The sequence below is a fragment of the Theobroma umbraticum genome, unplaced genomic scaffold (genome assembly GCF_002168275.2).
Source record: "Theobroma umbraticum cultivar Fairchild unplaced genomic scaffold, ASM216827v3 scaffold_30.0, whole genome shotgun sequence".
NCBI classification, from domain to species: domain Eukaryota; kingdom Viridiplantae; phylum Streptophyta; class Magnoliopsida; order Malvales; family Malvaceae; genus Theobroma; species Theobroma umbraticum.
Window position 1 is genome coordinate 68,016 of NW_018397254.1, and position 11,780 is coordinate 79,795.

General features: G+C 38.6%; 2 protein-coding genes and 1 pseudogene across 3 annotated transcripts; 1 reads left to right on the top strand and 2 right to left on the bottom strand.

The window, feature by feature from the left end:
* The first annotated feature begins 6 nt into the window (after positions 1–6).
* On the top strand, positions 7–4,866 carry DUR3 (urea-proton symporter DEGRADATION OF UREA 3 (DUR3)). The gene is given in 14 exon segments (XM_089783477.1): positions 7–455; positions 1,734–1,841; positions 1,922–2,017; positions 2,097–2,179; positions 2,303–2,523; positions 2,608–2,870; positions 2,959–3,197; positions 3,582–3,817; positions 3,820–3,910; positions 3,912–4,175; positions 4,177–4,239; positions 4,544–4,606; positions 4,608–4,642; positions 4,645–4,866. Coding segments are annotated over 14 exon segments (2,088 nt in total). The 5' UTR covers positions 7–278; the 3' UTR covers positions 4,794–4,866.
* A 593-nt stretch (positions 4,867–5,459) lies between these two features.
* Positions 5,460–7,059, bottom strand: LOC110412932 (trihelix transcription factor GT-3b pseudogene; annotated as a pseudogene). Its single transcript, XR_016351347.1, has 3 exons — positions 7,026–7,059; positions 6,439–6,644; positions 5,460–6,102 (listed from the first exon to the last, which is right to left on the bottom strand). The product of XR_016351347.1 is annotated as a trihelix transcription factor GT-3b pseudogene (transcript).
* On the bottom strand, positions 6,992–11,411 carry CLPP4 (CLP protease P4). The gene is made up of 2 exons (XM_021423580.2): positions 10,883–11,411; positions 6,992–7,897 (listed from the first exon to the last, which is right to left on the bottom strand). The coding sequence occupies exons 1-2, from the start codon at positions 11,263–11,265 to the stop codon at positions 7,414–7,416; spliced, it is 867 nt and encodes a 288-aa protein (XP_021279255.1). The 5' UTR covers positions 11,266–11,411; the 3' UTR covers positions 6,992–7,413.
* Positions 11,412–11,780: the final 369 nt, after the last annotated feature.

Here is an 11,780-nt window from a genome sequence, read left to right on the forward strand (position 1 = left end):
TATATATTTCAAATATATTATCATGTGGGAAACGCGAAACGTTTTGGACTTATTGTTCTTTTGTATGGGGTTATGGTATCCAAAAGATTCGTGTGATACCCAGAGATGCTTAGTTTGACTTTGGCTGCTGGATGGAACAAGAAACAGGGCCTCTTGTGTTTTGAACTTTTGGTGCTGATAACGATATGCTATGATTTCTATCTGAAAGGAAGAAAAGAGTGCGGTGGCTGAAACATGAACCGGACATCGGGCATTAGACACTAGACAAAGCGCCGAGTATGACTACAAGTTGTCCTCCGTTTGAGTTCTCAGCCACGTACTACCATATCCACGAGGCTGTAGGGTGCGTGAGGCAGAGCAGTTTCTTTGAGGGCAAAGCAGTGCTCAATCAAGGCCTTGGCTATGCTGTTATTCTTGGCTTCGGTGCCTTCTTCGCTATTTTTACTTCCTTCCTGGTAATTCCTCCTTACTCTCTACTCCACGTACACTGGCTTGGCTGATTCTACTTCAGTTGAAACACTCTCACTTGCTCTTGTACATATCTTACCTTTGCGAATATCTGTCGTGTATTAATCTTCACACTACATGAATGCTTACCTTTAACCATCGTCATTATTATTTCCCACTGGACAAAAGAGTCAACGTTTTTAATTTGCAGTTCTCTCTATCAATATTCTCCGTTCTTTTCCTTTCCTTCACTTTCTAGTTTTAAGACTAGCCAAAAATTGTGAAGCTAGGACTTCACTCGAGCTTGTATTTCTGCATAAAGACTACAAACAAATTCATCACTTCAGTTTGATTTGATGCAAGACATTGGACATACTATTTTTCTTAGTTGATCTTGTAATCTGATAATTAAGACACAACCTATTTCTACACTGCATACAAGAAACTTAATTTGGCATGTAATTGGATATTCGGATCTCTACTCATCTGATTAGGTGCAACTGTTTGAAATTTATTTTCTCCACAACAAACAGTAGCATTGCTTCGGCTTCTAAATTTTCTCAAGAGATTAAGACGCCTTGGCTTGGCATCAATTGAGTTGCTATAGGTTGTGGTTCTGACTGGCATATTTCTAGCCCCTTGTGATCCTGTTGCTTATGTACATAACCTTCTCCAAGGAGCAACTAGGTCAAGGTGGCTTAAATCAGGAACAATACAAAAACCTTTCTGAATGTCACACATGATGATTCTTGTGGATCTCTAGATGTTGATCTTTTAGATGCTATGGAAACTCAGATACGGTTCACAACAATGCTTTTTCTCTATGATTTTCGACCAGGTATTTTTTTTCCTTTTCCTTAAGCCTCTTCATTCAAAAAGCTTTCAAAATTAGACGTGATAACCTTTGAGAAATACTTCTAGTTAGTTGAGCTTCCTTGTGTATAAGTTGGTACGTTAGTCGCCATTTCTCAGTTTAAGAAATGAATGATGCTTTGCACTAGGCCAACACCTAAATTCATTCGCATCTGCATGGTAAAAATACATTTCGTGTTGCTGTCAAGTATCAGTAGCGTTTGAAAGTTATTTTGCATGGGCATTAGGACGTTAGTTCGCACATAGAAAAGCTGAACATCTTCAGGACATACTATAGCTGCAAAGCTTTACTAAATACCGATAATGTATGTCTAACCAGGAAACCAAATGCAGATTTTCTAGGAATAATGCACATTTACTTCATATCTTGCACAAATTTCTACTTCCTACTGATGTTATAATGACATGTTCAGGTGTGGTTAGAGAAGCGATATGTTGGGTCGCACCACACATCCGAATGGTTCAACACAGCCGGTAGGAATGTCAAAACAGGGCTTATTGCCAGCGTGATTGTATCACAGGTGAAATCTCCATTTTTGTTTGCCAAGTGAGAGACATAATTTATTCGGCATACCCTGTTTCTAATGCTGATCCTCTGTAGTGGACATGGGCTGCTACCATTTTGCAAAGTTCCAATGTTGCATGGGAGTATGGAATCAGTGGGCCTTTTTGGTATGCTAGCGGTGCTACCATCCAGGCAAGTTCAAAATTTTTGCTCCAAACAATCAGCAACCTGCCCATACAGTAAGCAGTTTCTTATTCTTGCTAATGAACAGGTACTGTTGTTTGGTGTCATGGCTATAGAGATCAAACGAAAGGCTCCCCATGCTCATACTGTCTGCGAAATTGTAAAGGCTCGGTAAGTACTATGGTTAGTAGTTATGACACCCATCCTTAATGTATAAGTATTTATGATTTCATTTTGTGTGTGTGTGTGTGTGTATGCCTGTCTTGGTGATCTTTCATCTTTCACATACCTCAGCTGGGGAAAAGCTGCTCATATTGTCTTCCTTGCTTTCTGCCTTCTGACAAATATCATTGTCACGGCAATGTTGCTCCTTGGTGGTTCTGCTGTGGTGAATGCACTTACGGGGGTGAACATATATGCTGCTAGCTTCTTAATACCACTTGGGGTAATTGTCTACACATTAGCAGGAGGACTTAAAGCCACCTTCTTGGCGAGCTATATACACTCTGTCTTCGGTATGCTCTTGTCCATTTCGCTTAACTTTTCTTTTAAGCATAGGCTGTCTTAAATCTGACCTACTTTTGTTTTTTGATCGGTAGTGCATGTGGCTTTAGTCATCTTCGTATACTTAGTTTATACAGCCAGCAACAAGCTTGGTAGCCCCAGCATCGTATACAACCGTCTGCGGGAAATAGCCAGCAAGTCAAGAATATGTCATGAGCCGATTTCCCACGATGGACAATCTTGTGGCCCCATCAGTGGGAACTATAAAGGGTCTTATTTAACAATGCTGAGTTCAGGCGGTCTTGTTTTTGGGATTATAAACATCGTCGGCAATTTTGGCACTGTTTTCGTTGACAACGTAAGCTTCAGTAGTGATTACAGATTTAGAATTACCAGTCACATTTTTTCAGATACTAACTAGAAGTTTTTGAATTGGAAATTTTTAGGGATACTGGGTGAGTGCCATTGCTGCTCGACCTTCGTCAACTCATAGAGGTTATTTGCTGGGAGGGCTTGTTTGGTTTGCGGTGCCATTCTCTTTGGCAACATCATTGGGTCTTGGAGCTCTTGCCCTTGATTTACCACTAACAGAGGATGAGGCAAGCCGTGGACTGGTTCCTCCTGCTACTGCTATAGCTTTGATGGGAAAAGGAGGATCTCTACTTCTCCTTATGATGCTATTTATGTAAGCTGCATTCGTCGCTACCTTTACCTTTGGTTCCTCTTTTAGTATTTCTAGCATAGAAAATGGCAGAAATAAGAAATCCTTTGTACAGTTTGATAATTCTCTTCTTATAACTTATTTTACAGGGCTAAACCTCAATGTCCCATTCCAAAACAATCCACTTGAGCAACATTGTTGAATCTAGAAGTTAGATTTGAGTTTTCTTTTTCCCTTTTTTTATCTAGGATAGAAAGTTGTTTCAGCTTTCAAATCTTCTTTCTTTTTTTTTTTTTTCAGTTCTAGCGACATCCGTGTCTTCTGTTAAGGAATAAATGAATACAATGGAAACATACTAATCTTTTTTGTTTCAACACGTGAATTTTGTGTTGCATTGATCATGAACAGGGCTGTGACATCTGCTGGTTCCTCTGAGCTAATTGCAGTTTCCTCGTTGTGCACATATGATATCTACCGTACTTACATAAATCCAGATGCCAGCGGGAAAAAGATCCTCAGCGTGTCCAGGGCGGTCGTCCTAGGCTTTGGAAGTTTCATGGGATTGTTTGCAGTAATACTAAACAAGGCTGGCGTTTCATTGGGTTGGATGTATCTTGCCATGGGAGTGCTTATCGGCTCGGCAGTTTCCCAATCGCTTTTATGCTTCCTGAGAGAAAGCAAATGCTATGGGGGGCCATTCTAGGAACAATTGTTGGTTGCATTTTTGGAATCATCACTTGTTGTCAGTCGCAGCTGTAGATATGGCCAAGTAAATCTTGACACAAGCGGTCGAAATGCGCCAATGCTTGCTGGAAACCTCGTCTCTATACTTACAGGTGGAGCCATTCATGCTGTTTGCAGTCTTTTGTGGCCTCACAACTATAACTGGGACACCACTAGGCAGATAACAATGGTTGAAAAGGAAAAGAGTGATTTGCCAGGAGAAGAGTTCAAAGAGGAAAAACTAAAAAAAGCCAAATCATGGATAATGAAATGGGTGTTGTTTTACACTTGTCATCGTCATATTGTGGCCTCTACTTTCTCTTCCGGCAGGTAAATTATCTTTGTAATTGTATGCACATTTCTATATAGCAGAAGAGCCAATTAATGACGCGATATACCTGAAACTTTGCTTTTACCAGAGAGGAAATAACTATTGCAGTTAACCTTTTGCTTTCTCTGGCTTGTTTTACGTGTCATCTAAGTCAGATTCTGTCTCTGATAGTAAAACAAAATAAAATGTACTGGTTGCAAACGATTAGCTTAGGAATTTGAAATGTCCTTCGATTCTAGTAGACGAAAGCAGCTTTTCTGGAAGAGTCTTACTTATATTTTACTCATTTTCTTCCACCTCTTAAATTTTAATGCAGGGAGTTCAGCGTAGGGTACTTCACCTTCTGGGCCGTCATTGCTATAGCATGGGGCACCATTGATCGGCATGATTATTGCTTTACCATTAATTGAAAGCTGGAGACCAATAAAAGTGTCTGTGTTGGCATGGTTACAAATGATAGGCTCATGGAAAAAGTTGAGGAGATGAATTTCAAGCTGAATAGTATTATGCTGGCAATACCTGAAGCAGAGAAGGCATACTTGCTTGAGAAAGACAAGGCCAAATAGAGGAAGCAATAAGCTAAGGCGTTTTCACCCGGCAACATTAGCTTACAACCCTATACCCGTTGTCCGGATCGCAGTGACCAAGCAACTTTCACACTTGGAGCTACAGAAGCATCCTTATTTGAGAATCTTATGGATACTGCTTCATTCAAGGTCATCTTGTGGCATGAAGGAAATAAAGAGTTGAGTTGAGTTATGCATTCATAAGTACCACGTTAAAAACCGATGGATAATTTAAGTAGAGAAAACTTTAAAATATGTTTATGTGTCTATAGAATCAAGATCTTGTCCAAAGTTTAGACTTGAAGTTCCAATTGTATCCATATGCTTAGAATGTCAAGAAAAAACAATTCCATGGCACAATGTTATGGATAGATAAAAATAGAAATTTTGTGCTTGAAAAATTATCATTTTTATTGTTAATTTAATATTATTTTCGATTGATAGGATTTATATTATATTATAACTAACACAAAATCCATTCAAATAAGAGGAGGAAATGAAGAATGAACGCATCATTTGCATAAAGTAAAACCATATCAATCAATACAACAAAAGCACCTGTTTCTATACCCAAACAATTCGCAGCTGAACATACATTCCCTGTATACCTTTCTATGCATACATTTTATAGATTACAAGTTCTTTCACTAGCAGCTACCACTATCATCAAACTTTTGTATATTCATCTTTACGGAGATAAAACTTTCCAGGTCAGAGATTATTATCGTTTATGAGTTTGTTCAAGAGAGTGGTTAACAAGGCATCCCTTCTCTCAGCCCGGCTCTCTTCTCTCAGCCTCCTCTGCTCCTCCCTCTCCCTCCAAGCCTGTTCGACCATCACCTCTCTCCTTCAAGCTTCTCCATTGACTGCCGCCATTCCTGCTCAAACAATTGTCTCTCGCGAGCACGCCTCTCCATCATCTCCCTCCACTGCATCTCCATCCTCTTGCTGCTTGAAAAAATTCTCTAAGCATTTCCTGGAGACCAGCACTAGGTAGTGCTAGTGCCAGAATTCGGTCTAGGAGATTTTATCTTATCAATAGCTCGGTCTAGTCTTTCCTCTTTCGCGAAGAAATGCTTCTAGCATGCCTTTCCTCTTCACTTTCATCTTCATCGTCTTCTTCTTCAGAAAATTCATCTGAGGATCTGTCTGCGCTTATTCTCCTCATTCTTTTCTTTGCCTGGGTAGAACCTGCCTCCGATTCAAGTAAGAGGCGCTGCATATTCTTGGCTCTTTCAGTGAATACCGCATGCAGTTCCTCGAAGAATGGAAATTGGCGACCATTCTCAGGATCAGATGTCTCCTTCCCCTGACAAGGAAGTATAGATTTGTTAATAAGTTGGCATATCGCTCAAGACTGTAACTGAAGCAATTTGGAAAGATTGCAATGCACAATAAAGGAGGCGGGCTCTTTGTGTAGATGCATCAGTGCACCGACATTTTTCAGCAGGAATAAAATCATCCATGATTATACATGGTTAAGGATAGGTTAGGAGTTTTGAGCCACTAGGAGGCTGAGAAAGGATAAGAAGAAGTACTACATTAGGAGAAGACGTCAAATTAGAAGACCATCATCTTTGAATTCTAGAAATTGAAGTATTAGGATGAGATAAAAATACAAGAGGAAGACAAAAACAGAAGGGACCTTGTATCGATTGAGAAGATTTTTCCACTTGCACTTGCACTGATCAGGGGTTCGGATGTAGCCTCTGTCCCTCATTCTGGCACTCACAATTTCCCAAAGGGTCTTGTTGCGCTTAGCAGCGGTGAAGTCCCTCTCTAGCTCCCCCCGTATGAGGATAAGCTCTCGAGTCTCCTCCGGCCCCCACTGCCCTCCCCACCCCCAACGTGCTGCTTATTCGCCCCCGACCCCTTTCGTCTATCCCCACCACCAAACATTTCCCGATGTTCCGTTATTAGGGTTTTCTCTCCTGGAGCTGCCGCAGCCGCTGCCGCCCCTTTTTTAGTTTTTACTAGCTTTCCTTTTTCTTTTCTATTTAAGTTTTACATTTTAGTAATGGATGGAGCCCATCGGCCCAATGATACCTGAGGATGCGCTACAGTAACTTGGTTAAGATATTTCTTGAATTCAATGAATGAAGCCGAAAATCACCACCTCCCCAATCTCTACCATAATTTCATCTCCAATTTTCTTTAAAATTCTTCCATGAATGAAATGTTCCAGAATATTCATCATGTGATGCTAATGATGACAATACGATTAACAAATACTCCTAGACTTGAGTTTTGTGATGAAAACCTCCATTTTGGCTCAACTACCTCAACCCATTTCCTGTTTCAGTTGTCCACAAACAAAAAGCTTTGCCTTGTACAAATTAAAACTGGCTTACATCATGTCTTGTGCACTCAAGTACACCGATACAATAACCAGATACCTCAAGATGAACTAAATAAAAGTTTCAAGCTTCCACTGTTTTCATGATTTTCAATTCATTTCTAAAAGCAACAACAGCCTATTATAATTAGACAGCATTCTGATTGCAGCAATCAACAAATTCATTTTTGTGTTGCAATTGAACAGGCCAATTACAAAGTTCTACGCAACTAACACAAAAAAGCAATACCATCAAAACCATAGGCCTGCATCAAATGTCCCAATCTAGTATATCTCATCCTCTGGAATATCAGGGGTCAAGAATTTCCTTGGATCTTTTCTAATTTCCTCATAGTTTAGAGTTGCTTTCACTCTTTCTGGCACAGGGGCCAACGGAATGATGCTATCTCTATCAATAACTCCATCAATTATTCCGTATTCGACTGCTTCAATTGGAGACATATAGCGATCTCTATCAATATCCTTCTGGACTTGTTCAAACGAACGTCCAGTAAAACCAGAAATTATTCTTGTCACATTATTCTTGTTATGCATAACCTCCCGTGCTTGGATTTCTACATCTATAGCTTGTCCACTAGCACCTCCTAGAGGTTGATGAATCATTATTCGAGTGTTGGGCATTGCAAGGCGCTTGCCTTTGGCGCCACCGCCAAGGATAATAGAAGCTGTTGATGCTGCAATGCCAAGTGCAACAGTGGAAACATCAGCCCGGACAAGCTGTACTACATCATAGATAGCCATAGTAGCACTGATACAAATACCAAAAGCAGAAGCAGATCAGCAAAGGATAGACAAGCAATGTGGAACAATCAAAAAATCAAATAGAAAAAGACAAGATTTTGAAATGGCGCCTTTAACAAGAAAATTTCTATCCTTTGTACGTCAAGATGGGGAGGAGAATAGAGAATGGGCAAGCAGAAAGTAAATAACCCTTATTTGGATTACACAAAAAAATGAAAAGGAAAGCAAAGGAAAGGGCACACCAGCAATCTTCTTTCATTAAGGAGTGAAAAGGGACGGAAATGGAAATTTATCATGTTTATTAGCAATTATATTCTTGATATGTTAAAATCAAAGTAATTATATCAGTAAAATAAAAAAATTTATGAGCAATCCTTCCCTTACAAATTCTCTAAAAGAGTTTTAGAAAGATGGAGGTTTGGACTTTAAGAGGGCCTTATGTACCAAATCCCTCCCCTTCAATTAAAATGTTTTCCAAACAAGGGAGGATATGCAGCCCCTCAATCCAAACAATGCCTCAAGCCTCAATGGAAATATAACATGTAATGAGTGCAGACATTTTCCAACTGCTATATACACAAAAAGTTCCCAGAATATGCACACTTCCAAACCACATCTCCATTTCACCATGCAATATAAGTAAAAGTTGATATTGCCCTAATTCAAGTAGAATACCCCTCCCATCAAATAAAAGTTGCACTCAATTGCCAAATCATTTCTAAGATTCTAACAAATGGTGTGATACTATTTGAAGATCAAACAAAAAGGTCATTATTCAGTTTGATAGGGCCTTACGAAAGTAATCTAGAAAAGGTATCTTCAGCCCGCATGTTTGCAATAAAGTAACTCAGCCAAGCCATGACTTGTCAGCTCACGAATTTATTCCATCACAGTTTGGATGACAAAAGAATTGCCAGAAGATAGGGTTGGTAGTTTAAAACGAAGACATTAGACAATATATGAGTAAATGGTTTATTAAAGCTGTAAAGCATGGAAGAAAGTTCAGAAAAAATATGGCAAAGAAAAAGGAAGAATCTTGTTAGCTGTTGTTGGCCATGAACAGTAATTGGAGGTGCTTCTCTAGACTCATGTCAAGACTCTTAAATTAGATGCCTCTACAGTGAATATGCAACAACATCCTTTCCAATGCAAATTAACAAAACAAAAGAAATCCAACTTTGAAAACTTTAAAATGCATTCACAAGAGACATCAAGGCTCCCTTTGGTTCATAGAAAATGATTTCCAGTGTAAATATTTTAAGGAAAACATTTTCTATCCTTTGAACAACACGGTGGAAAGTGTTTCCCAATGTTTGGATTGCAAGGGGAAACTTTTACTATTATTAGCAAACAAACTCATTAAGAAATCACTAGCTTTTCTATTCATGAGACACCTGGTTATCATCCAATCAAGAGGATTCAACTGAACCACCCATAAAGAACAGATTTTAAATTCAAGAACCAACTTTTAACTTCAAGATTCCAAAGGTCTATTCAGATGGTTAGGAACAAAAGACAAGACAAAGGAGGTCACAAACACAAGTAGGTGACATCATTAAGAGGCCCAACAAGGGAGGAGGGAAATTCCTGATGCAAAAAGAGAGAGAAAAGCACCACTTAGTTAAGCAAGGTAAATAAGTTCCCAAAGTTGTTCTCCTCATCTCATCCCATGGTTCTCCACCAAGTAGAAGTTAGTTTCTATTGACCACATTTTTTTTGGCTTGCCAAATTCTTGAACATGCAGAAAATGACTTTCATAACCAAACAAACTATAAGTTGATGACCACATATACATAAATATATTCCTATGTTGAAACTAGGGCGCAATACTTCATAGATTTTAGCCTCTGGTGGCAGGAACTTCAGTAGATTGAGAAACATACAAAAATCTACCCAAAAAGGCATACGTTTTTTTAAATTACTTCCAATGATATCCTTGCTTGACATTTGAAACAAGAAGAAAGATAACATACTTAGTTTGAACAAATAATGAAATACCTGCTATAATGGTGAAGTCAATGTTGACACAATATGATCACATACAAGCCCAAGAATCTTCTCAGAAAGTTGAATAAATAACAAAAAGGAAAAACCTAATGAGACCCTAAAGGCAGAAAGAAGTTTAAACTTTAAGCATGAATCTTCAAAATCCCAAGTGCAAAATTTCAAAAACCACCAACAAGTTACAAAGTTAAACAAAAGAAAAAGGTAGAAATTCAAGGTTCCAAATAAATAGATTACAAGACACTAGTTTGCAATACCATGAACGTAATGCCATGTAATTTCAAATATAAAATTAAAAAAGGTTATCTGGTGCAGTTTTAAAGAAGTCCAGTTGCATCTTTGATAAGCTTGGTTCTGGCTCAAGTCCACCAATTAGAACTACACCTTAATATGTCTAAGACACAAGTGGATTTAAGTAATTTTACTATGCCGTCAATGGCAAGTAGCTAACATTCGAAAGAATGGAAGCACAGGAAGCTAACCAAAGAGCTGTGAAAATCCACTTTTTCAAAAACGTGTGATCCCAAGAAAATGTAAACTCCCCTAATTTTTGCTACGAAAGACAGGGCTACCAAGCAGATGCAACAGGTTCAGGTGTTTTGCAATTGATAAGGAGAAATTAAAACGGTCAATCATTTCACTTGCTCCACACTGTTGATTTTGTGAACATCATAAGAATCTAAATTCGTAACAAACTGTCCTTCATACTCCATAGCAAGATTAATAACATCAAACACCCTTATTCCAGACAGACCAAGTTATTAAACCAATGAGACAAAATAGGCAAAAAGAAAATAAATCACAATTCTCATTCTCACTGATTATAAAAAGCATTTAGCTTATGAAACCATAAAGCAAGTTCACGGAATAGAGCAGAATCTATATTAAGAACTTGGTCTTTTCAGTAAAAAATTGACCAGCTGAATCTGGGTTATACAGCGGAGGGATTAAGGCATTAAACAATATAAAAGCCTTGAAAAAGGCATACCTCAAAGAACCACCAGGGGAGTTAATGAAGAGTCTGATATCTTTGTTAGGGTCCTGAGCATCCAAAAGCAGCAATTGACTGATAATGGCATCAGCCACGAAATCATCGATGTTGTTTCCAAGGAAAACAATGCGCTCCCTGAGCAGCAAGCCCATAGCGTCGGTCTCTGCCCCTCGCATGGCGGTGGCGGGGCTCTGAGGGGCAGACAGTTGAAGGCACTTAGGGGTGGTTTTGACTTTGACAGATGAAGAAACGGGTGTGGGTGTCAAGCACAAAAAGGAAGGCTTTGGGTTTGGCGAAGTAAAAGAGGTTTTATGTTTAAGTTTAAGTTGAAGAGAGGACAAGGATGGGGTTAGAGGAGATGAGAGCGAGAGCAAGTCCATGGTGTTTGTGGAGTGAGAGACCCAGATGTACTCCGCGACCCCTTTTACGGTTGATTTCACACAAATACCAAAGATAGATATAAGTTTACAGGCGACTATCCAGTATTATATTCCTTACGAAATACGATTGCATTGCTTTTGTCTTTCTTTTAGCCTCCCTCGCCAGGATATAATAAGTCGAATCAAAGAAAACTATATTTTTACTTGACAAAAAGCCTTTATTAAATGCATATATATATATATATATATTTTTATAATTGTTTAAAAATAAAATAAAATTGCACTCCTTAATCCCTATGTCCTTATGACTTTATTTCGCCAAATGCTAGTTATACTTTTTCAATAATATTGATAAAAAATTGAAATGGTATTTTTTGCATTTTCATATTCTTCTTTTTCAGCCTTTACCCATTGGTTAAATACGCGTTGAGTACATTGCAAAAAGTTTTTAGTTTTTGTTCTAGTTATTGAATATTGAAATTCTACTCAAAATATAACTTTTTTCTTTTAAAAAA